General features: G+C 34.4%; 1 protein-coding gene across 4 annotated transcripts in view; it reads left to right on the forward strand.

The window, feature by feature from the left end:
* Positions 1-27,484, forward strand: part of KCNT2 (potassium sodium-activated channel subfamily T member 2) — a 390,920-nt gene that overhangs the window by 92,785 nt on the left and 270,651 nt on the right. For all 4 annotated transcript variants that reach the window (XM_008974047.5, XM_003820605.5, XM_003820604.5 and 1 more), the window contains exons 2-3: positions 22,055-22,134; positions 24,439-24,538. In XM_008974047.5, the coding sequence (XP_008972295.3) occupies positions 22,055-22,134; positions 24,439-24,538 (180 nt within the window). The remainder of the gene's footprint in view (positions 1-22,054; positions 22,135-24,438; positions 24,539-27,484) is intronic.

The following is a 27,484-nucleotide window of genomic DNA, read 5'->3' on the forward strand; positions in this document are numbered from 1 at the left end:
CGCATGTGCCTGACCAGATGCTCTGCATGCCAGACTAAAGGCCCTGGTGTAGGAGTTCACCAGGGGATCTCCTGATCTAAGGGTTGCAAAAATCTGTGGGAGAAGCATGGGTCCCTGGGGTCACTCACTCACTTACTCACCACTTCCCTGGGTTGGGGAGGCTACACTGGCTCTGTGTTGCTCCAGGGTGGGCAGTCATCCTGTCTTGCTTTTCTCTAATCTCCTTGGGTTGAGTTGTTTTCTTGATGGATCCCAATGCATGTACCTGGATGTTTAGTTCAAGGTGCTGTATTTACTTGCCCCTTCACTTTTCTCCATAAGAGTGGCACACAGTAGCTGCTTCTAGTCAGGATCTTACTCTTATTGTTGTCGTTGTTTTTTAATGAGGTAAATGTAATCTATTGTTAAAGTAAAATTGCTTTACAATAATTCTCAGTTATTTTCACAAAGTTCTTCTACAGTTAGGCTTTAATTTCATATCAACTTTTTCCTAGTTCTAAAGAACACATCTTCCTTGTTAATGTTAAGTCAATGCTTGCTAATTTTTATGAAAGTACAAATGAAATATGCATATTTTCATAAGTACTAAGGTTGTAAGCAAGTTTGCATGCTATTAATAGTCTTCACAGTTTATCATCTATTTTATATAGTGCAATGACTGTTAATGGAAACCTGATAGTCTTATATCTGGAGTTGAAAGACTTATTGATAATGGTAACAATGTAAGGTGGCAGTCTTCTCAGTTCTATTTGCAAGCCTCAGGGTCATGGATGGGACCATGCTGTAGTTATTCCCATAACCATGGCTGCTGGTGAAGTTATCCTTATCACAGAAATGCTGGAAATCGCTTACAACAGAATCCTCATAGTCCTTTTCCATCATTATCGGAAATCATAGTGAGCCAGGACCTAAAAGTTTCCCAGATATCCTTTTGGTATTTTAGAACATATTTTACAATTTTCCTAAATTAGAGACATGGATTATGTCAAGAGGCTGAATGTCTAGAATGTCTAGAACTCATCTGTTGTGGGTTTGTTTCATTTGTTATTTGAAATGAGCTGTAATTATTTCTGTTTCTCTCTAAAAATTAATGATCTAAAATTCAGACTTGCTTGGTCTGAGAGGTACCTCCATGTTAAGGTACAAATAGTTTCACGATTCTAAAAGACACATTTAGCAGAATTAATAAAGTTATGGTTTTAATGATTCATTAATAAGTATATGAAAAGCATCAAAAAATAGAAATAAATCAACTATCTTATATTTTTATGTAGATATAGAAAAGCAATATACTGGTGATTTAAGTATGTACATTGGTATATAAATACTGCACATATGTAAATACAAATGCAACACATTTAAATATGTAAGTTTATAGGTAAATACAACACATATTTATTTAAATGTTTAAGTAAGTGTTCACATAGTACACATTTTTCCAGCATTTTAACTGTAATTTTTGTGAAGTACGTTAGCTATTCTGAAAGTATCAGTAAGAAAAATGTTTTTCAGTGTTGTTTTCCCCACATAGAAGAACATAGTGATACTACTACTGATTCATTTGGTGGACTACTGAGGGGAAGGCTGAAGAAGATTGCTGGGTGGGGATTCCAAATCAGCCCCAGTATTAGTACATAAAAAGAAGGGATGACTGAAAATTAGAAAAAAATGGTCAGAAGATATTTATAATTGTCAACATGATTTTTACAGATAAAAATGTAAATAAGAACAAGAGGAAACAGCAAACTTTTATATAGCAAAATTCATTCAACACTCAGCAAATGTATTGAGTACTTAATATGTGTATCTGGCCCTGTGTTGGGTTCTGAAAACACGAGCAAAATGAACAAAATAGAAATAATTCCTGCCCTCACAATTTTAGATCTAAGTAAAGCCATTACTGGCAGCTTTGGAGGGACACATAGCAAGAAACATGCCCTCAAATCAACTCTTGATGAGGCTCATATTTAGATGTTATTAATGATGCATTCCATCTGGTAGCTTCCTATTTCAGTCTATTTGTGTTCATTATTCTTGCAAAGCACTAAGCGTAGAGGCTTCTACTTTGCTCTGAGAGAGTATACACCTTCAACATGGAAATATACAAAATATCAATGTACAGAAATATTTTTAGAATTTACTTTTATTTCCTCTTTTCATACTTCTGTGTTCTATGTAGAACCAGTTGTTTGGTCTCTAAGGTCCATTTGGAGGATATATAGATCATTAAAAAACAGTTTCAACACATTATAATAAGTACTATTGTGAAAGGAGTAGAGGGTACTGAGCAAGAACACATGTGTGTCACTTCACTAAGACTAGGGAGGAAGAAGGTTCAGGAAGCATAGAAAGTGAGAGCTGAAGGAAGAAGGACAAGGCCTGGAGGCAAGGCAAAAGAGAGCTTAGTTAACGTAAGAGTTGTTCATTTTTTTCTTAAAAGTCCAAATGAATATTCTTGTTGAAAAATTGTACGATAATTAAGTCTGGTTGAGGAAATAAAGAGATATCATAGTGTGCTAGATTATTCATATTATCCCCAGCAAATCAGAAGCATGCATTTTAAAATTAACAAATGTGTTCCTTTTTGGAGCAAGGTTATTTGGGAGTTTCTGTTTCTCAGCATAGATGCCAGATGGCAGAATCCACAGATTGCCAGCCTCTGCATGCTGATAGTTGTCAACTTTGGATGCTAACAGGGTGTTAGAAGTAACCACTGCAGAGTAACTTTTAATTCAGTATATATTAGTGAGCATTCACTTTGAATTAGGTGCTGAGCATACAGTTATAAGCAAAAACTTCTAAGTATCTCGTCAGTGGAGCCTGAGGTTTAATCAAACTTTAAGAAGCTCTGTGATGACAAACTTTACTGTGACTTAAAACTAATTCTTAATTTTTATGGAATCCTGAATGCCATAATTAGAATTAATTGGGAGAAGAAAGGATAGGCATGGGGAAATTAGCAGGTAGATCAGAGTACCTCCTTTTTCAGACACAATAAGGAGATGGGAAGAAGAGAGTGGGTGTTTATTTCCTTTCCAATACTTCCTTCTGTGTCACTATACATCACTCACCCTAGGGATCCAATCTGGCAGTTTTTGCAGTAATATCTAATTAAAGGTCATGCCTTAGAATAGAAGACTTTGCACATCACAGTACTTTCAATGATGTGAAATACTTTGTTGCTATTTTTGTAGATTGATAAATGGATGGAGTTCAGTTTGGGTTCAATATTTCCATTTTTTTACTTAAAGTTTTGTTTTGATTTGTTTCACTGCATCTTGGTTGAAAATAAATTTTAATTTGAAGTCAAGTTTAAATATCTTAGGTCACTATTGCTAGTGTCAACTGAACATGTTCATTGCAAGCATTTTTTTCTTTTTTCTCTCTTATTCTGGTAAAACATTTTTACTACTTGAAGAACTTTAAACAATAATATTAATATGCACTCAAGTTAAAAGAGGATTCAGGTATAACAACATGATTTTGGCTGAACCATGAGAAGAATAGATTTGACATCAGCTAACGTGGAAAGGAGGTTTCAGGGAAGAGAACAAGGAATTTAAGTTTCGATATGCTGGGTTGCAGATGTCTGATAGAGATCCAAGTAGAAATATTGAGTAGACAGTTTAATGAATATGTGAGTTTGGGGAAATGGATTGAGCTGGAAATATAAATTTGGCAATCCTGGACATATACTTGGGTTACATTTTGAGTGTTGCTACAAAAGGGACTATTTTAAGAGTAGACCAGAAAGAGCCAGCTGAGGTTACTCAGAAGGAGTACCCTGGAAGGTAGGAAGAAAATCAAGAAAATGGAGTCTCTGGAGTTTCCTGGAAGTCAAGTAAAGAAGGTGATTCAAACATGATGAAATGATCAACTGTGCCTAATGCTGATAGAATAAGTACGATGAGCACTGATCACCGATATCTGCATTTTGCTATGTGTAGAGGTCACTGGTGACCTTGAAAAATTGCTGATTTGGTGGAGAGGTGGAATAGGTTAAAGAAAGTATAAGAGATGAGAAGTTAGTCAGTGATTTCAGACCTGTTGCTAACAAGTGTTGTATCCTGAATGGTGTCTCTCTCCACCCGCTGACATTTATATGTTGAAGCACTTACCCCTAGTACCTCCGAATGTGACTGTATTTAGAGAGAGGGTCTTAAAAGAGGTGACTATGTTAATATGAGGTTGTTAGGGTGGACCTTATTCCAATCTGACTTGTATTCTTGTAAGAAGAGTAATTTTGAACACATATAGAGATGCCAGGGACCCGTATGCACAGAGGAAAGATGATATGAGGACACAGTGAATAAGCAGTCATCTGCAGACCAAGGAGAGGTGCCTCAAGAAAAATCAGCCCTACTGCACCTTGATCTTGGAGTTCTGGCCTCCAGAAAAATGAGAAAATACATTTATCTTTAAGCTCCCAGAATCTATGTTATTTTGTTATAGCAGCCTTAGCAAACTAATTATAAGTCTCATTAGGTCTCTCTGTCTCCCCTTCCATACCGCTCCGAACTATGACAAGACAGCTAAGTGCCTGTAACATCTATTTCTGCTGTAAGAAAGAATTTTCTTAGTTCATGCACTGATGATGTTGCCTTTAGGGACCCTGGTTTTTGTGGGAGATTTCTGTGGGGAATTTCTGTGGAGCTTTTTGCAGGAGATTTCTTTGGAAGGTTTCTGGCCTGTCAAAACAGAAATTCCTTGTCAGCAAAAATTGACAGGTAGCACCGGGGTGAACAGTAGCTTCAGTGATAGCTTATTTCTCTGGATTCTTATTTTCTTTTCTGGCTTCTAAGGACTTCCCTTACTTTTTTGCTAAGCCATGCATGTTTTAAAAAGTTGTGTGTGTGTGTGTGTGTGTGTGTGTGTCTACGTATGTGTAATAATTTATTCAACTTTTTTAGATGCTTCCTTTGGGGTGGGGGGAAGAGTTTCATGGGACATCTGGTCTACTATATTGCCAGATGCAGAATCCTGAATTACTTTTAAAACTTTGTTTTTGGTAAAACAATTTCCTCTATATTTGCCAGTTTAACCATAACTAGTTGCTTGGTTTTGGATCAGGTAGAGTTACTATGAAATTAATAGGCATCTAATAAAAGGTAATTGCTAATGCCTCTGGTTGGATTCTCTAGAAGTGGACACTGATACAAACTTTGTGTTGTAGGCTGTCCTGGGAGAGGTGTGACCTCACACAAGGTGGCTATTTGCAGCTAAGGCAGACATTGAAGCAGCTGGCAGCTGGAGAATATCCAGCTGTTACTGATGAAGGAGAATCTGGGTGCCACATTTCCATGTCGATCACACCCACTTCTATGATACTTAACACATGATAAAGTCTTATGAATAATATTTAACTACTAAAATAATTGAAACTTAAATTGTTAACCATTGTTTCTTGTGTAAATAAATTGTATCCAGAAAGTTTCTAAAATGTCTGTTTAGCTATGGTAATACATTTTATAATCTGTTTAAGTGTGTCTTATAATCAGAAAAAATATGTAATAACAAATATAAAGTAAATTTGATGTGTATAATATAAGTTAGGGTAAATTGTGTGGGCTCCAGGCTTAGACTGCCTGGAGCAGTTCCATTGTTTATGATTTGTACAACTTTGGGCAAATGCCTCAGTCCCCTAATCTGTATAATGGAGGTGGGGATTATGGCTATGTGCTCTGCATAGTGCCCAGGGTTTATTAGTAAATAGTTCCTCTTGATAAGTTATTGTCAATGTTTATTAATATATTTCTTAGCTTCTATTCAAGTTCTTTTTAACTTACACGGGCTTCTTTTTAACTTCCTACATTCATATCTTGCATTTATCTGATTTGCTCCCTTTGTTCTAGCCATTTTAATTCCTTTTACTTCCCTGAGTGTACTATATATACATATATTTACATATTTTTCTCTTTATTCTTGCTGCTGCTTAAATAAGAAAATATCTTCCATGTGTCTTCTCATCCAACCTTGCCAATCATATTCTATATGGTTCCCTATCAAATTCCTACTAGCGCTAAACATTTGATTAATTTACTTATTGGCAGAACATGGACATTTCTTCTCAAGATAGTCCTATGGAGTCCTCCTGCCCATTTTTAATAAATACATTTACAATTGCTATTAATCTCCAGAAGTTCAGATTTAGTTTAGTTGCAATTCTTAGTTTGTGGCACACTCTCATCATTGTCATATGGATAGACTTTAATTTATTTCATTCATTTATTACTTCATTACTTAATTAATTAACTTATTAAAAATATACAGACACCTATGACACTTGAAGAACCAATACCTTATAAATAAATGAAGTCTAACTCTGGACTGCTATACTGTCTTCTCTGGTCTTCTTCACAGAAATAATTTCTATCCTTGTTTTGGCTTTTCATACTTTTGCTTTAAAAAGTATAGCTTAACAGATATGTAAGCATCTGTAAATAAGTTATTGTTTAATTTTAAAAGTTTTTTTGAACTTTATAAAACTGATCACTGACATATAGTCTTAGGCTTGCATCTTTTATTCAACGTTAGGTAACTAAGATTTATTCATATTATTGCATATAACCATAGATTATGAACTTTCACTGCAATTTTCCATTATATTAATATGCCACAAGTTATCCCTGTCAGTGGATATTTAAGCTTCGTCTGTTTCATATTTAAATTTGCTCTCATGAACAGTGCTTCCTTGAACCTTTTTTTTTTTTTCGGAGTTTCGCTTTTTTTTTTTTGCCCCGGCTGAAGGGCAGTGGCACTATCTCGGCTCACTGCAACTTCTGCTTCTTGGGTTCAAGTGATTCTCCTGCCTCAGCCTCCCTAGTAGCTAGGATTACAGGCACACGCCACCAAGCCCAGTTAATTTTTGTATTTTTAGTAGAGACGGGGTTTCACCATATTGGACAGGCTGCTCTCGAACTGCTGACCTCAGGTGATCTGCCCGCCTCAACTTCTTAAAATGTTGGGATTACAGGCATTAGCAATTGTGCCCGGTCCTTTGAACCTTATTGTACATGCATCCCAGTGCAAGTGTTTAAGTTTCTCTAATGCATTTATCTAGGCATGGAGTTGCTGGGTTGTAAATACATAAATATCTAATTTGACTAGACAATGCCAAATTGTTTACAAAAATGATTGCAGCAGCTGACTCCACTGATAATAACGAAATCTTTGATTCACATATCTGCAACATTTGGCTTTATTAAACCTTTTGATTTTTCCAATTAAATGGATATAAAATGTTACTTCACTGTAGTCTTATGTATATTTCCTGAGTGCTAATGAGGTTTAACATTTCTCACTAAGTTTATTAGCCAATATTGTTTCTCTTCTGTGAAATGCTAGTTGGCATCTTTTGGTTACATGTTTGTTCTTAATAATTTGTTAATACTTCTTTTTGTATTCTTAATTTTAAATCTTTACCGGATATTTTATTCAAATATCTTCTCCCAATTATGAACTTATTTCACCTTCTTTAAGATTTCAAATAATTAATGCCTTTTATAAATTTGAGCTTATAGAATTTTCTGAGCCCATTAGTGAAGTTATTTCTTGGTTTATACTCTTATCTTCCTAGGGCAGAAATTTTATACATACTTTATGTTTTTGTTTTTGTTTTGTTTCTAAAGTATACTTTCACTGTTCAAAGGTCAAAAATATTAACCATTATTTTTTCATAAAAGGTTAAAATTTTTTAATATTTCAGGAGGTGATTTAATCTATATACTGTGAGATAGAGATCCAATTTCTTTTCTGTTTCTTTCTTTACTTTTTTTTTTTTTTTTTTGCTACTTAGGGAACCATTTAAAAAGATTCATTTATTTAATGCTGCTTCTTTTTTACTACTGTTCAGCCATACCACCTCTGTTATGTATTAATACTTATTATATGCATGAGTCAATTTATTGAATCTTTTTAAATTTCATGAGTCAATTTATCCTTCTCTGTACAGCTTCCATAATGCCTTAATTACTGCACCATCCTAATAAGTCTTAATATCAAGTAGAGAAAACCTCTACTCTTTATTCTTCTTCTCAAACATCCTGTATAGTTTGATCTTTTACTCATTATAGAATCAGATTATCAAATTCCACAAAATAGTCTATGTAGTTTTGACTGGAAGCTTATGGAATCTATAGATTATTTTATAATATTATAAATAACATTTGTTTTCCAAAGCAGTTACATCAACTTAAATTATATTGACCGTTAGTAAGAAATTCTTATTAATTTGAGGAAGGGCTGTTATAGCATAATTTTCGAAAGGTTAAAAACATATCCTTTATATAAATATAACATGAGAACATGTCAGAAATTTTATACACCTCATTAATTAATGAGGGAAACAGTAATGCATTAAAACTGGTCCAGGAGCTTTTGTTAAGCTAAGTAATTCTAGGCAATGATAGAATAAAATTGCTGAGTTACCCCTCCACCTGCACTTCCACAAATACAGTCGCCACCCCACACCAACCCCTAGTTCTACAGGCCCATAAACTGTAACCTTTGAAATTATCTTTTTAAATTAGGCAGAAATCCTTTGGATGCCTATTAGACAAAACTGTATACATTAATGTCTTTTCCTTCACATTTGTAAAATACCACAGAAAATAGAAAGCCACATCCAGCACTGCATTGAAAGAGCACCTCGTAATTGCCTTCATCTACTTTCAAGTTCTGGATAATTTTTCTGATAGAACTGATGGTGAATTTTTCTCAAGTGTAACATTTTCAAATTTTAACTATATCATTATCAATTTCTTAGATAGCTTAGGGAAATTGTATTGAGATGGTTTCATCAAAGAGGCTTATTTAAAATTGGGAGAATATGATCACCAGATTTTTATATTACTGATGTATTCTTTGACATATGCATATATTTAAAAATAACATTTAGATTTCACATTTTCTAATAAAATTATAGAAAATTAATTTATTATTTACTCATCTCTTTTTTGTAAAATATAGATGTTTTAATCATTATTTATGAGACCAAATAAAACTTAAGGATCCATTAGTAGGGGATTTGTGATTAAATGGTGAATATTATTATAGAGAAATGATATGCAGTCATTAAAAATGATGACATAGGCCTCATCTACTTTGACTAAAAATAATTACATTATGGAACAGCAGGTGTGGGAAAGCTCCCTTTATACCGTAAACAACGAATAATTGAAATGTCACTAGAAAGCCTGTTAATGAATTAAATTATGTTCGCTCAAACTGTCTTCACTTAATGAGTAAGCTTTAACAGTATTTCAGGAGAGTGATGTTGTAATTGAGTTATTTATTAGGCTCTAGGATCAAGGCTCTTGTGGTATTAGGCAGATCTTTAAAGGTGGAAAACTGATTTAGAATGGTAAAAGTTCTTGACAAAGTGAGGGCTTTGAAGGAAGTCTTAATGAGTAAGCTACTGTTTGATAAGTGATCTGTTTGCCCAGGTGAGCAGATTAATTATTGTCTCCAATAAATTGATCTGTAGGCATTTTCTGAAGTAAATAAGGAAGTTCTTTATTGTATTATATGCTTATTTTTCCCAAGTAAATGATTATTGTAGGAAACAACCACATCAAATTGAAATAGATGAACCACAGTTTTTGTTTTTCCAATTATACGTTTATTTTAGGAACGTTTTGTATTATCAACACACTATAAAAGTTATGAGTTGTCATTGCTTTGTTATATATTTTACATATATGCTATGTTTTTTAAATTTCTATAGCAATCCTGTGAAATGGAAGTAATACCTGCATTTTACAGAGAATAGTTATCAGACCTGGTAATCAAATGCATATACGAAGCTCATGCTCATCTTCTTTAGCTCTTACACTATACTACAGAATAAACAAATTAACATACGAATGTGTGGAAACATACTTTCCGCAACATATTTCCCTAGAAAACCCATAGCAAAGACTTGGAACCAAGCCAAATGTCTAACAATGATAGACTGGATTAAGAAAATGTGGCACATATACACCATGGAATACTATGCAGCCATAAAAAAGGAAGAGTTCATGTCCTTTGTAGGGACATGGATGAAATTGGAAATCATGATTCTCAGTAAACGATCACAAGGACAAAAAACCAAACACCGCATGTTCTCACTCCTAGGTGGGAATTGAACAATGAGAACACATGGACACAGGAAGGGGAACATCACACTCTGGGGACTGTTGTGGGATGGGGGGAGGGGGGAAGGATAGCATTAGGAGATATACCTAATGCTAAATGACGCGTTAATGGGTGCAGCACACCAGCATGTCACATGTATACATATGTAACTAACCTGCACATTGTGCACATGTACCCAAAAACTTAAAGTATAATAATAATTTTAAAAAACCCATTTGTATTGTCGTAAGTTTGTATTAAGTGAAATTATATTTGTGACCATTTTCCCTTCTTCCTTCAAATTGTGTCACCTTGACTTTAAATGTATTCCACGCTATACAATTTGCCTATTAAAAGTCGTAACTTAAGCAAGTGCATTACATACTAAGAGAAATCCTAAAGACATACATGTGTTCCAGTGAGCTGTGCCCATTACTGAATTGTGACTTCTTCCAGTTAAGTGCAAAATGGAAGAGACGATTTGGAGGGTTGATTTAAAATCGTATGTTTTTGGTGGGAAGTGTTAAGTTAAAAAAAAGAAAGTGCTTCCTTCACTGCATATTAGTGTGTTCATGTAACTTACAGTTTCATAGAAATAACTCTCATCTGTTGAACATAGCCCAACTCTTTGAGACCTATTGGTTCCCTCTCCACAAACACATATATTTCTCCCCATATTGGACTTTGTTATAATATTTAACTGTGCCATTCCTGGTAATCCTAGACTGTCAGAGCATCTTTATATCTTCCTTCGAGATTTTACAATGACTACTGAAATATTCCCATTTGAGTTAGAGATTACATGGTATTTTCTATACTCTTATATATAGAGAAAAGGAGAAGAGGGTTTATGTGTTGTAGTTATGAAGAGTTTTGATTGGCAAGCTATTAGGTTTATGGTTGGGTTGCGGGTGCCTGTAGTCATATTATAAGCTTATAAATAGTTTTGTGATGAACAGCTTTATATATCTATAATGTATGTAATCATACACATGTGTATGTTTGTTTACATATGTATATGTACTTAGGTACGTAATTATATTACCTTTGAGGCCTTTTGTGTGTTTATAAATAATGGGAAGGAGTGGAGGTGGGGTAAGAAGAGAAACGCGGAAATAATTTAGGAGCATCTGCTCTTTTTTTTTTTTTCTTTTCTTTTCTGAGGTGGTAGTGGTAAGGATACGTAATCCTTACCAAAGATAATTTATTACAGGCCTAAATTCTGTATATTTTTCTGCTCTTTATTTCACATTTAATAGAATAAAAATGAATAAACGCTTTATTCTTTGCATGTTTTTTCTTTCTTTTCTTTTCTCTTTTTAATGGCTTGGCTCAGGCCTGCCCACCTCATACAGTTGGGCAGGGGGCATGAAGAGGGGGAATCTCTTTGCAATTTACGAATGACAAAATATACCTTTATAATTATTCTAGATTTCTTTTTATTTTGGTTCTCATGCTTACATTTAAATCAAATTGGGTTTGCTTGGATTTAATTATTTTAAATAAAATGGGGAAGTACAGAGAGTTGGCCCAGCAAATGAACATTAAACATAAGGATGTGAGTTTTCTAACTGAAAAGAAATACTTTTTTGCGTTAAAGAGTACTTTAATAGAAAAGTACTCCTGGCTGATTTCGTAATGTGTTTTACCATGGAAACCACAAGACTATTTCCAGTTACCTGCAGGTTGTGATTACTAAGGGCTGATAAGGAGAGTCAATGCAGTTATTGAGGGGCTATTCGTAATATTTCTAACAAAAGAAATTGATAGTTGTTATTTATCCCATTTTATTTCCTCATTCTGCTTACCATTACACCACATGACATTGTATATGTATATGTAACATATATAAACACATGCATATATGTGCATATACGTGTGTCTCTATGTGTGTGAGTAGCTCAGTTCCCTTTCCAAAACTGACATTATTTTGAATTGTATTTTAAAAATGCAGACAATGCTACTAAATGTCATCAAAATTAATCTTTCCTTCATTATGCAATGTTACTGACTAAAGGTGTTGAGTATGTTAGGCTTGAGTAATTATGAAAAGACTTAGATGGCAAAAAGAAGTTGGGAAATATCTTAGGAAAAATTGCACAACATTTAAATTGCGTTTCTCTGTGTACATAGAGTAGAGGTTGGAAACCAGGTGGAAACTCATTGGAAGCACTTGAGCCTGAACTATCTTTTTTTAAATTTATTTTTGAGATGGAGTCTTGCTCTGTCACCTGGGCTGTAGTGCAGTGGCACGATCTCAACTCACTGCAACCTCTGACTCCAGGGTTCAAGCAATTCTCCTGCCTCTGCTTCCTGAGTCTGGGACTACAGGCACCCGCCGCCATGCCTGGCTAGTTTTTTGTATTTTAGTAGAGATGAGGTTTCACCGTGTTGCCCAGGCTGGTCTCAAACTCCTGAGCTCAGGCAATGTGCCTGCCTTGGCCTCCCAAAGTGCTGGGATTACAAGCATGAGCCATCGCGCCCGGCCCAAAACTACCTTTTTAAAATGAAAAATGGATAGGAGGCTTACTTGTTTATTTATTTTTTACAAGCCTTCTTTTTTATTTTAAATTTACTTTTATTTTTATAAATTTAAGAGGAACAAGTGTAGTTTTCTTGCATGGGTATATTGTGTTGTAGTGAAATCTGAGCTTTTTGTGTGCCCATCATCTGAATAGTGAACATTGTACCCATTAGATAATGTTTCAATCCTTACCTCCAACCCACCTTCCCACCTTTTGAAGTCTTCGATTTCTTGTTTTTCATTCTGTATGTCCATGTGTACCCATTGTTTAGCTCCCACTTATAAGTGAGGATATGCAATATATGACTTTCTGTTTCTAGGTTATTTTGCTTAGAATAATGGCCTACAGTTCCATTCATGTTGCTGAAAAAGATATTATTTCATTCTTTTTCTTTTTTTATACCCAAACGGTATTCCATTGTGTGTGTATGTGTGTTTGTGTGTGTATCTATATCTACCCCACATTTTCTTTATCCAATCATCCATTAAGTATACACTTAAGTTCATTCCATATCTTTGCTATTGGTAGTAGTGCTGCAATAAAAATACAAGTACTTGTATATTTTTGATATAATAAATGACTTCTTTCCCTTTGGGTACATACCCAGAAGTTGGATTGCTGAATTGAATGGTAGTTTGATTTTCAGTTCTTCGCAAAATCTCCATACTGTTTACCATAGAGATTGTACTAACTTACATTCCTCTCAGTGGTGTATAAGTGCACCCTTTTCTCTGCAAACTTTCCAACATCTGTTGTTTTTTGACTTTTTATAGTAGCCATTCTTACTGGTGTAAGGTGATATCTCATTGTGATTTTAATTTGCATTTCTCTGATGATTAGCATTGTTGAGCATGGTGGCATGTTTGTGGCTGCATACATTTGTATGCCTTCTTTTGAAAAATGTCTGTTCATATCCTTTGCACACTTTTTAAGGAGTTTATATTTTTTTCTTGTTGAGTTGTTTGAGTTCATTGTAGATTCTGGATATTAGCCCTTCGTTGGATGCATAGTTTGCAAATATTTTCTGGCATTCTGTATATTGTCTATTTACTCTGTTTGTTTCCTTTGGTGTACAGAAGAGTTTTCGTTTAATTAATTCCTATTTGTCTATGTTTGTTTTTGTTGTGTTTGACAAGCCTTCATTTGTTGGTTATCAGAAACTAAGTATGAATATTTGGAAATGGATAGGAATCTGGTTTAGAGTCAATAATCACAGGGCAGGCCTTAACAAACATGTCCCACTATTTATGGGGATAGCCCAGTATTTGTGGGTGGATCTGTTATTTACAATGTTCTTTTATAATATTTTACAAATGTTCTAGAATTCTCCTACTACCAATAAATTCTCAACTTGCTAAGAAGGCAAGAAGCAAGAAAAAGAATAGAAAGACCAATGTTCCAACTCTGTCCCCATCCTAGCTGTATGAATTTGGGCCAGTCACTAAAATTATTTGAATGAACGTTTCTTTTTCTTTCTTTCCCTCCCTCCCTCCCTCCCTTCCTTCCTTCCTTTTTCTTTCTTTCTCTCTCTCTCTCTCTCTCTCCCCCTCCTTCCCTCCCTCCCTTCCTTCCTTCCTTCCTTTATTCCTTCTTTCCTCCCTTTTTTTTGATGGAGTCTCACTCTATCACCCAGGCTGGAGTGCAGTTGTGCAATCTCAGCTCACTGCAACCTCCACCTCCAAGTTCAAGTGATTCTTCCGCCTCAGTCTCCCAAGTAGCTGGGATTACAGGCATGCACCAGCACACCCAGCTAATTTTTGTATTTTTAGTAGAGATGGGGTTTCACCATTTTAGCCAGGCTGGTCTAGAACTCCTGACCTCAGGTGATCCACCTGCCTCGGCCTTCCAAAGTGCTGGGATTACAGGCATGAGCCACCACTTCTGGCCCAAAGTTTCTTTTTCTATAAAGTTGATATCTATGTTACTCAAGTAAAAATCAAATAAATTAATAATAGTATACTTTATAAATATTTATTAAAATCATAGACAGCTAAAGGTACAAATAAATAAAATCTAAATTCATAACCTATTTACAAAATCTGTGGGGAAATGACATTAATCATAAGGTAGATTAAGTTGGAATAAGAAAGAATTCCCAAGGATTCACCTCACCATAAACCCAAGTTTTGCATCCTCAGATGTTATAACATAAGGAAGAAAAATAAGATGATTTTATCTCTCCTACCATACTATTAGTTCAGAGTCCTCATGGTTTGTACCAAAGAAAAAATTGGCTACCACATTATGCCTTCATTCAGGAATTTATCTCTTAATCTTTAATGTCCAGTAGGTCCTAACTAATATGTGGGATGCTCATGATATAAGCATGGACAAAACTCAATATGGCCCTTGCCCTTATGGAGTTTACATTCTAATGAATGAACGTGGTATGACTGAGAACTGGTGTTGTCACCATTATAGAAAAGGACTGTATTTAGGACTGCCACATTGAAGCACCACAAACTTGGTGCTTGAAAACAATAGAAGTTTATTGACTGACAGTAATGGAGGCCAGAAATTTGAACATAGGGTGTAGGCAGGGCCTTGCGCTTTACTAATGCTCTAGGAGAGGATCTTTCCTTGTCTTTTCCAGGTTCTAGTAGTCCCAGGTGTTCCTTGAGTTTTGAAAGTATAACTCAATCTCTGCCTTTGTCTTCATATGACCATCTTCCTTCTGCATATGTGTCTGTGTGCAAGTTTTTCTTTTCTTATAAAGACATCTGTCATATTTGATTAAGGGCTCGCCCTATTATAGTATACCCTCATATTAATTTAACTAATTATATCTGCAATGACCTCATTCCCAAATAAGTTTGAATTCTGAGGTCATGAGAGCTAGGACTTTTTCTTTTAGGGGGACATAATTCATTCCATCACAATGACCTTAGAAAAAATAGGAGTAAACTGAGAATAATGTGATACATTTGGAAAGGTATAATTTTTATTTTTGTTAGTAGTGAAAACAGAGTGAGAGAACCTTGGCAGTATGCTTTCTCCTTACTGACCAAAGTCAGATCACCAAACACGGAATTAGCAGGATGCCACAATCTAGAAGCACGGAAATAACTCCAGCTGAAAAGTTCTTAGAAATGCAAGTTGTACTGGGAGCTATGTATATTAACTCACCATTCAGATGTACATTTTCCAAAGGACAATGAACATCAAATAAATAGAGGACAAGACTTCTGTGCATCCATTGAATCTGCCTGCTGAGACCAGAAGGTCCAGGCAGATAATCCCTTGTTTGAGATGAGTACAGTAATAAAAATATTATATATGGACTCCATGACCAATATTGCAGAATTAGAAGAAAGAGGGAGGGAAACAGCACTTGGTAGTAAGAAGTAGACACAGAGGAAGAACCTTCCTCTGATAATGATCTATGTCTACTATAAGATTTAAAAGAGACTATCCACAAAAGTTTGATATACTAAATAGGTGTCAAGGCACTGGCACTAGAAAAAAGCAAACTAGTGTTTCTGAAAGAATGGTGCATTGACAGCCTGGATCAGAATTATTTTTCCTGTTATTAAAATGATGAGGCCTAATTTAAATTTATTGAATAAGAATTTTAAGAGTGAATCAGGGAAATTGCATTTTAACAAGAGTCCGGGTAAATTTTACATTGAACTCAAGTACCAGAACAAAAGAATAAAAGGAAAATGAAAAAAAAGTATCAAATTAAAATCAACATTAAGGTAGTTGATATCATTAGGAAAAATTGATGACAGTTGCAAAAAACATCTCTGCAGTATCTAAATTATTTCAGACCATAGAAAAATCTGGAGTTGTTCAATTCATATTCGAAGATACTAGAATAATCTAAAAAAGACATCACATCATTATTACTGTAGAAGAAAAACTCCTGAAAAAGTATAGGAAAATGAATCCAACAGTAAATTACCTGAATAGTTTACCGTCACAAAGACAACTTATTCCAGGATAGACAAAAACAATTGCATCATAGGAAAACTGTTGAAGTAATTCACCAAATCAGTACATGAAAAGGAACAATATACTATTAACTTGATAGGTTCGATATAGGTTTTTTTAATAACAATCAATACCCATCCATTACTGATATAATTTTTAGTAAAGTGTAAATATTTAAGCAATCCCAATATCAACAAAATACAATTGTTCCTCAGTAATCATGGGGATTGGTTCCAGGACTTCTGTGGATACCAAAATCCACAATGCTCAAGTGTCTCATATAAAATGGCATAAGATTTGCATAATAATCTATGTACAGCCTCCATTATACTTTAAATTATCTCTAGATTACTTATAATACCTAATAAAATATAAAAGTTATGTAAATAGTTGGTATACTGTATTGCCTAAAGAATAATGACAAGAAAAACAGGTCTGTATCATTAGGAAAATTAGGAGGGAAATAGCACTTAGTAGTACCTAAGTACTACTAAATACCTAATAAAACATGAAAGTTATGTAAATAGCTGTTATATTGTATTGCCTAGGGAATAATGACAAGAAAAACAAGTCTGTACATGTTTAGTACAGATGTTGTTTTTTGTTCTTCCCAAATATTTCCTATCTGCAACTAGTTGAATACATAGATGTGGAACTTAATGGATACAAAGGGCCAAGTGTAATTAATTGCTGCTAAAACACTAGAGGCATCCTCTTATAAGAAAGGGACACCACAATTATTTGACTTTTTTCCCCCCAAAAGTGCTAGTCAATGTAGTAAGGCATAAACAATGAAATGTAAACGCAGTAGTTCCTTAAATAATGCCATTTCATTCAATATTGTTTTGTTATAATATTGTTGAGAAAAAAAATCTATTGCTGATTGGGGTGACTGTCTGTGTGCAGTTTGCACATTCTGTCCATGTCTGCGTGGGTTTTCTTCAGTTACTGCAGTTTCCTCCCATATGCCAAACGTGCAAGTTAGGTGAATTCGTGTGTCTAAATGATCGTAGCATGAGTGTTGATGTTTGAGTGTGTCTTGCAATGTGATGGCGTCCTGTCCAGGTGGGATCCTGCCTGGCCCCTTGAGCTGCTAGGATGGGCTCTGGCCACCTACCACCCTGAACTGGAACAAGTGGGTAAATAACCTTGCTTATTTTCACTAATCTTTCTTGAATGTATGTATAGCTCATATTTATTTCAACATTTAATATCAAAAGTATTTTGGTTTTTGTTTAGAAGTTTGGTGACATTTTTGTGGCCAGTAGAAACCTAACTCTTGTTTACATCAATTAGCCTATGGTAAAATTGGATTTGTTATCTATCATTTCTTTTTTTTTTTTTTTTGAGACTGAGTCTTGCTCTGTCGCCCAGGCTGGAGTGCAGTGGCACGATCTCGGCTCACTGCAACCTCTGCCTCTCAGGTTCACGCCATTCTCCTTCCGCAGCCTCCCGAGTAGCTGGGACTGCAGGTGCCCACCACCATGCCTGGCTAATTTTTTGTATTTTAGTAGAGCCGGGGTTTCACCGTGTTAGCCAGGATGGTCTCGATCTCCTGACCTCGTGATCCGCCCGCCTCGGCCTCCCAAATTGCTGGGATTACAGGTGTGAGCCACCGTGCCTGGCCTATCTATCATTTCTCTTAAAGTCGCAAAGAAGCTATGGATGACATTAAGTGAGGTCTTACTGTAGAAATATTAAAGAACATGTCCATAACTGTCTGTCTAGCAAACCCAAGTAATAAATGTGAAAAAAAAATCACATGTAAGAGAGGTCAACATGGCAGCCATTTCCAATATCAAAACCAAAAAGTTAAAGATTGGAATAAAACAATTTAAAAGGCAACCAAAATTATAAAATAGCCAGAAATAAGTGTCACAAAGAATATATAACATTTACCCAAATAAAATGTTATTGATCAACATAAAAATAACTATTAAATAGCAAGAACATATTTCAATAGAAGGTACCACCTAATAATGATTGGAATTCCAGTATCTTTTTAAATGAAATAAAATTGCTATTATGGTATTTGAATAAATGTAACAAAATTACTCTAAATTTTAACTTTTGTATAAGCCTTTGACAAAAATGACATCTTAAAAAGTGATGAGAGCAGATTTGCCATAAATCAAAACTCTGTGGTCCTGGGGAAGGTCCAGAAAGAGTACACTAACTTAGTGTAAGAGTACACGAAAGATTACACTAACATAGTCTACTAGATGTAAGTAAATTCAGATAAAGTTAGGTGGAGGTAGGGAGGTCAGAAGAAAAGAAGGAAGAGAGGGAGGCAAGATTAAAGGAAGGAAAGAGGGAGGAAGGAATGGAGGGAGGAGATGAAACCAGTTTAAACTTGAAAAAGGAAGCAGTGAGATTATATTTGAAATAAGTTACATCATGAAAAACTTTGGGAAGGGTAAACACTAAACTCTGAACTAAATACCTGGGTGCTAAAAAACTGTTTGGTGCTGAGGAAGGTCTCAAAAGTACACACTATCACTAACATGCCTTGCTGCTGGAAAGAGTTATCATTAAATCAAATTAAAAAAAAAAAGCTCTACTTTATACCATAACCAGTAAGCCTAAAGGACATTTTTTGTGCCCAGTATAAGTCATGTATCAAAAAACATTTTGCTTGCATTTTGGCTTTAAAAAAAAGTTGTATAATTTCATGTTTTAATATAATCCATGTTTCTCAATGATTATATTGACTCAGAGAGATCTCCAGATTCATTAAGAGTTTTACTTCACATAATTTGATAATTAGATTGGGATTAGGAAATTATTTAATGAGAGACTTCACACCATGCAAAATTGCCTTTGCTCTCAGGAAAAAAAAAAAGCCAGTGGCTCGCATGCTGTTGTCCAGCCTTTGGCACATTTATAGGTATTGGAGAGCTCTCCACATTGATGGCCATTTCAAAGTTGGATAATTCTCATTCATAATTCGTGTATTTATCTAATATTCTATTTAATAGAGAATCACATTATGTGTCATTCCATTTTAATAATGTTGGTAACTGAAATATTTAAAGACAACAGTGACTCCTAACTCTTCATAATTACGAATTCTTTCTAGTTTCTCCTACCTTTTCCATATGTGGTATGTTTTCCAGATTCCTCATTATTTTTGTTAAGGTTTTAGATGATCTCATTTCAGTTAAAAAATGCTCCTCTGCGCCTGTAATCCCAGCACTTTGGGAGGCTGAGGCGGGCGGATCACGAGGTCAGGAAATTGAGACCATCCTGACTAACACGGCATGGTGGTGGGCGCCTGTAGTCCCGGCTACTGGAGAGGCTGAGGAGAAGAATGGCGTGATCCCGGGAGGTGGAGCTTGCAGTGAGCCGAGATCGCGCCACTGCACTCCAGCCTGGGCGACAGAGCCAGACTCCGTCACCAAAAAACAACAAAAAAAGGCTCCTCTGTTACATACCCAGTACTGAACTCCAATATTATCTGAAAAATGGACTCATTCTTATAAATTTGGTAATTCTAGGAAGCAAATCTGCATGGCCTTTGCTGAATTATTTGTGTAATAGCCGTATGTCCTCTCAAATTTGCTTATGTAGCCATAACAAATTTCAACTAATTTAGCTTTATCTCACTATTTACAGTTACTATATTTAAAATGAACTGACTTTTCATTTGATAAACAAGGGAAACAGGTCCAATAATGCATTTCCAAGACACCGATGAAGTTTTGTTTCTGTATGTGTGTGCATGGACTTTTGTAGCATGTATATGTACGTAGATGTGTAGGGTGTGCACATGTGCATGGGCATACAGATGGAAATGTTCTGCTAAAAGATATAATTGCCATTTTAGTGGCTTCTTTAGAACTTCTAGAGAACTTCTCCAACTTCTAGTCTGGAGAAGGTATTAACTAAAGAGAATCTTGCTTACTTTAAAACAATTTCATTTACTATATAAGGTGAAGAAAAAACAAAGTAAGTCAGAATATGATAACGAGGAAATAAAAATAGAAATATATTCTTTAGAGAGAAGATATAAAAGAACATTCAAGTATTTTAGAAGATACAACACATACAGCTTGATTCGTAATTAATTTTAAAAATGCCCTGTTGAGGGGAACATCACACAATGGGGCCTGGGGAAGGGATAGCATTAGGAGAAATACCTAATGTAGATGACAGATTGATGGATGCAGCAAACCATACACATGGCATGTGTATACCCATGTAACAAACCTGCACGTTCTGCACATGTATCTCAGAACTTAAAGTATAATAAAATTAAAAAAAAAAATGCCCTGTTGCTTTTGTGACACAATAAACTGCTTTTAAACTATTCATGGTTTTCCTTGAATAAACAGGGTAGTAGAGAGTTTATGAGATAATATAGTAGTGAACTATTTCTCAAATGCATGAGCAGCTTTGTAATGTCAGTTGTTTTTTTTTCTCCTAGTTTTCTCTAAGGTATCTACTCTTGCAAAAAAAACAAAACCAAAAATCTCCCCCCCCGAAAAAAAGACCCCCAAACCTTATCTGGCTTACATGAATTACATTTTCAAAATGTTACCATATTAGGAAAAAAGAAATTAAATATTTGTTTTTGTGTAAACATTAAAATCCATTCTTAGCTGTTTTTGAAATTCTAACTCATAATAAATATATTTGAGACTGATTAAGGAAATTGAGTATTATTTACAAGTTACCTTGCACTGAACAAGATTTCTCTTTTCACTTAGTATTTTGAAAATATTAATTGTGCCTTATCAAAGGGATACTGTTTGCTAGAATTTAGAGTATTTATTAAAGTACTGCTATTATTTTAGACTGTTGATATTATTGTATAGTGGATCAAATATACAATATGCAGTCTATTAATTGAGTTGTTTGCTTTATAATCTATCTGTGGTAACCTTAACAGTTCTATTTGCCACTGCTACTTCTTGGTTGATCCATAAGTAGGAAGGCAAAGTGTTACAGAGTATGGTGTCTTAAATAGGCTATAGGTGTAGTGAAGAATTGATTATTAGGCCCTGTCCTTTAAAATTCTGAATAAGTAGATCTGGCGTGGTGGTGCCCAAACGGAATTTTTCAAACGTCAGTTAATTCTTACAGCAGGGAAAAAAATGGGGAAAGCACTGATTCAAACCCATTTCAAACACACATATTAAAGACTTTTGCATTATTGCTGTTTTGAATAATCCATGCCACTCATTACATTCATTAATACAAATAATTGAATTGACTATGTATAATATTTAAAATGATTCTATCTTTAAAAGTAGAAAATAATTGCTTCTCTCTAAATCAGTACTTTACTCAGTTCTCATTTTCCATGGCAGGGAATTTACTAAAATACATAATGCATTAAATCAAATAATTTATTACAAAAATGTATTATTCTTTAAGTTAATTAGAGAACTACAGATCAATTTATATTTGTTGATCTTCATGAAAATAAATATATGATTGCTTGCATACATTTACATGTTTTTATTTTCTGTTTGCAGGGTACAAGTTGAATTCTATATGAATGAAAATACATTTAAAGAAAGACTAAAATTATTTTTCATAAAAAACCAGAGATCAAGTAAGTTATTCATTTCATTCCCCTCTCTGTTTGTACACATATTTATTTCAAAATATTTCAACTGTGTGATATTTTGCAAAATACTTTTTAGATAGAGGAATAAAATTGGTTATTTTTTCCAGCAGGTGGTAACATTTTAGAAAAGTATAGGCACTACATATAGTGATATTAATGCCTCTTGAACATCTTCAATTCTCCAAATTCCATGTTAATAAGTAGACTTCTGAGTGGACTATCTGGATTAGTATTAGCATTGAGGAAAATAATTTAAATGAGGGTCCTTCCATTTTGACTCTAAATATCGTATTTTCAAAAAGCTCTGACAGACCACAATGGGAAACAATTGTCTGATTTAGGGAAGGGAACGTTTAATATTTCCTAATCATTCCAAATAATGAGAAACATCTAGGTTGCACTGAAATATACAGACTCCTATCTTTCTTAGCCTAGAGATTTTGAGCCAGGAAGTGTAGGGTAGATCTCAGAGTTTAACATCCCAGTGATTCTTATAATCAGACAAATGTAAGAAAGTAACAAAGTAGAACTTCAAGAATACAAAATTGGCATAGTAACTGTCCTCCTGAGCCTATTCAAGGTTAGGAGTGCCGCTGATGCTTGTTGCTTCCCACAATGCCATATATGTTTAAAAAGCCATATGTAATAAACCAATATGCAATTTTTTTTCATGGTCATTGCTTACAATGTCACAGGGAATGGAGAGGCCTGCATTAGTTGGTGTAGACGTTAAGCTCTGTGAATTTTAACCTCCAAATCCTCTTGTCGAAATTAAGTTGTGCCTCTGTAGGTAGGATTCAAAGAGAGAAGCTTGACTTGTGGGAAGTTATCCAAATACTGATGATATGGAATATTTCAATATTTAAGTCATACTGCTCAGATAGTCTTAATGACAGGCTGGCCTCAAGGTTAAGACTGTTAGCAACTAATGTTTTTCTAACATGGTTGTTCAGAATATCCAAGGAAGCCCCATAAATAGATATTACCTAAAGGGGTCACATCATCTGAATAGTTTCCCTTATTTCAGTACTAACAGTCCTATCTTTCCAGGCCAAAAAAGGTGGATGCATTGTTTGAATACTTCACCCATAGTCAGCTGCAACTAAGCAGTTATTTGAGGAGGCCCATTTCTATAAAACCAGCATAATTTCATTAATAATTTGGAAGATTTTTTAAGGAAGTGAACCCATAAAACGTATTCAGCATTTTAATTGGAAAACCTAGGAAATATTTCACAAATGATAAGCATTGACCTTTTTACTGGTAAGAACTGTTACCACAAGTACACTCACAACAGCAGAGTAGGACAAAAAAAGTGACATTTCATTTCTAGATTTTATTAAGTAATAATTATAGGAAGGCCTTTATCAAAATTTTATTCATAATGCATGAATCAGATATCACAAAGTAATTACAGGAAAGATAATGCTCATATTAATCAGACTTTATGCATATTTTGCTTAATCTTAAATACTCTTCATCATCATTGAATATTACAGGCTGCATAATTGTGACCCACACAGTTTAGAAGATACATACATGGCAGTTTTAATTCCCACAAAAGTTTAAGATTTCATGGGTATTTTAAATAGTTAAAAATAGAATTTAATTTATTGAACTTTAAACGTATGTGTGTGTATGTGAGAGAAATGGAGAGATTGATCGTGTGTGTGTTTCTCAGTGTATGCTATTAAGATTTCTCTGTACTTATATAATTATATAATATATATAATAATATATAATTATATAATATATATAAATAATATATATATTATATAATTGTATTATAATTATATAGTTAATATTAAATATACAACATAGAACTATACAAATATAATTAATTTCTTTATAATCAAATCTACAAGATTCTGTGAAGGCATAAGTTTTGTAACTTGGCTTGTGAATTTGTAAGCAGCTAGATTTTCTAGCCAAAGTTTATCCCAAAATTTATGGATGTATAAAATGCTTAAACTTATAAACATACTTTAATCAACCTCGATTGGACACAAATTTTGTGGCTTCTGAATGTTCAAATCTACATTTAGTCTTTTTATAAAATATGCACTCTCATTTGCAGTTCAAGTATTCTGTCAAACTCGCTTTTTGTTTCAATATTCAGGTAATTAAAATTCAGCCACCAAGAACTTCAGAGAGTTTAGACAATTATAGTAGTGTAGCTTCTAAATACAATTTAAGTGCTGTATTTAAATTTGATATTTTTGACAATTCTTTTTAGTCTTTTGTGAACTAAGTTCAAATGAAAATCAAACTTTTATCATTTGTTTAAAGGTCTAAGGATACGCCTGTTCAATTTTTCTCTCAAATTACTAAGCTGCTTATTATACATAATCCGAGTACTACTAGAAAACCCTTCACAAGGAAATGAATGGTAAGGTACCTTTTTCTGACCTTCAACAATATTATTTTGATTATTTTGAGTTGTATCACATTTTAAATTTAAAGCATGTTGTGTAGAGCTTAATTTTTACGGGTATTTTAGGTGTTTGTCACAAATAAAATTGATCGATTTACAGGCACTACATAATTCTTGTAGGTTCTTTGTAAGTATCTTTTATTATTTTTCTGTTTGTCTGATGCTAATATTGGACTGTTAGGCATAAAATTTTATTGCTAGCCAAAGTGCATTAAGTAGTTTTTGTTTTAAAATGGGTAAGTCTCTTTAAAGACCCGAATGCAATTTTGTTCTTGATTTTCAGATACTCCCGAAAGATTTACTCTACTGCATGACAGTTTTATATTTTCATAATAATAAGTAGTTATTAACCTTCAATGGAAACACTCCATCATATATTGGGAAGGATAACTATCTCAAGACTCAGTTTTAACCTGTGCAGTTCTTTATCTTATTTGAGTTAAATGACATTGATGTATTAACTTGACTTATTTTGTGCTCATAATCGTGTTGCTCTTATTAAATTATATTTCTAGTCATTTGTGGATTTTCCTTTTTAGGCTCTGCCTTTTGCTAGAAACAGTAGGAAAAGGTACTGGTGTGTAATTGTATGCATAATATTTATCTAATCATCATCCTGGACCCTTGTCAAGCCTACTAAATTTACAATGATTTTCAAAGCCGAAAACTTAATTTGATGACTAACATCTGTACAATTATTTCTTCATGTGCAAGTCTGCCCTCAGAAAATTAAAAAATGAAATGATCAAAGTAAAATGGAAAGTGAGCTCATAATATGCATTTAAATGAATTGGTTACCCCTCAGCTTGTTTAGGTAGTAAAAATGATTCTGTATTTGTTTAAATGTTTGTATTTATTTAAAGGTGTCTGTATTTATTTAATGTTAAAGATTAATAAGTGAAGTTTTATTTAATAATCTATGATAATTCTTTATAAAGCAATTTATTTAATGAGATATAATTATGAATATTTCACTGTATCTTTATTACTTAGCACGTACCAGTCACATTGCTATTAGCAAAGATGTAGAGATGCATAGGAACATTCAGTACCCTTAGGGAACTTTTAATCTGTGAAAAGATTGTTTATTTTGGAGTTCCTGCTATTTCTGTCATTAGACTAGTTTTTTATATGTGTTATTTTTTTCAGTATATACTTCATCTTATTATTCTCACCTTATATATGAAGAAACAGAGGTTTTCTCATATTTGCCACTCTGCTTTGAGACCCTCAGGACTAATCGTATCATGCTTTTTATCTCTGTTTAAGCAGTGGCCACAGGAAACCAGTATGTTCCCATTCCCTCAAATTCCAACGGCATATTTAACTTTATTACTTTGATGTCCAGACATTTCAGACTCACCGTGTTCCAATTAGCTTTTTCAGTGCTCTTCCACATCTCAGTGAACGAAAACTCTATCCTTCCCCCAAACCCTGCTCTACTCACAGCCTTCCCCATTTCAGCGGATAACAATTACATCCTAAAAGTTGCTTGGACCAAAAGCTTTAGAGTCAATTCTTTACTTTTCTGCAGCATATACAAATGCCCTAGAAAATTCTATCATTTCTACTTTCAAGATAAACCTGGCACACAATCACTTCTCAATGCCACCATGCTTGTACAAGCCACCTTCTCACACCTGGATTGCTGCAATAGCTTCCTAATTAATCCCGCTAATTCAACCTTTGTTCCCTTTTGATAGATTCTTAATGTAGAAGCTATTTCTGTAAAATATAAGTCACATCTTGATACAACTCTGCTCTGATTGCCGAAGTACTTACCATGGCTTTATAACTTCACCACCCACTATTCATCCCACACCCATTCTGTCTGGTCCAGCTACATTGGCATCTCTCTGTTCTTGATCATACCAGACACACCCAGCTTAGGTCCTTCATAGGGGCGTTTCTTTGTGTCCAGGATTCTCTTCCTTCAGATAACGTAAGGCACACTTCCTCAGATAATATGAAGCTTCCTATTTAACATTGTAATCTCCTCATAAGACTCCCTTAATAGTTTTCTTCTTTTTCTTTTTTTTTTCTCTAGAGCCTGTTTCTCTTTTACATATTCTACCTAATTTTAGTCATTTATTTTGTTTTCTGTGGTATTCCATGAATACTAGAGAGGATATTCCATGACAGCAAGGATCATTGCCTGAATCCCCAGAGCCTGGCACAAAGTGGCAAACAATAGTTATTTATTAAATGAATGAATGGATACATGAGTAAAAGAAGTTCCTTAGTAATCTAACTTTTGCCTACTCTACCTCATCAGTCCCCTACTCCAGCTATGCTGAACTGCTTGAAGTAGCTTATGCACCTTTGATCTCCCTTCCTCTGGGCCTTTTAACATTCTTCTCCCTCTTCTGGGAAATTAGGTTTCCTGCTCCTCACAACCCACACTTTTTTGACTTGCTTCTGGACTCCAGGACCTTCAGGAAAACAACTTTATGGATAACAGTTAATCTAAAATCCTTATGGGTATTGTGCCTTGTAGCCCAGTTCCACTCTGGCTTAGGAGTATCTTCTAGGTGCTCTCCCACATACTTCTCTCACAACAGCCAAAGCATTGCCCTTGATTTTACCATTCACTTATCAGTCCTTTCTATATGCTCACCAAGGGCAAGAACCATGCTGTGTTTTCCTCCATAGCTCTCACACTAAGCATAGGACTTGGTAGGTCAGTGAATGCTGCTGAGTTAATGAAATGATGCTCAGCAATTTTATTGATAGTGTGTTGCACAATAAAAATGATTGAGGACTACTGCCTGGAGATGTCAGTGTTATTAAAATGGTTCATGTAACAAATTATTCTACAATCATATCAGCATTATTTTTAAAATGTGGTGATTTATAAATAAAAAGTACACTAGCGGGACCTGAAAATCATAAAATGAGGCA

This window comes from Pan paniscus, chromosome 1, assembly GCF_029289425.2.
Source record: "Pan paniscus chromosome 1, NHGRI_mPanPan1-v2.0_pri, whole genome shotgun sequence".
Taxonomy (NCBI): domain Eukaryota; kingdom Metazoa; phylum Chordata; class Mammalia; order Primates; family Hominidae; genus Pan; species Pan paniscus.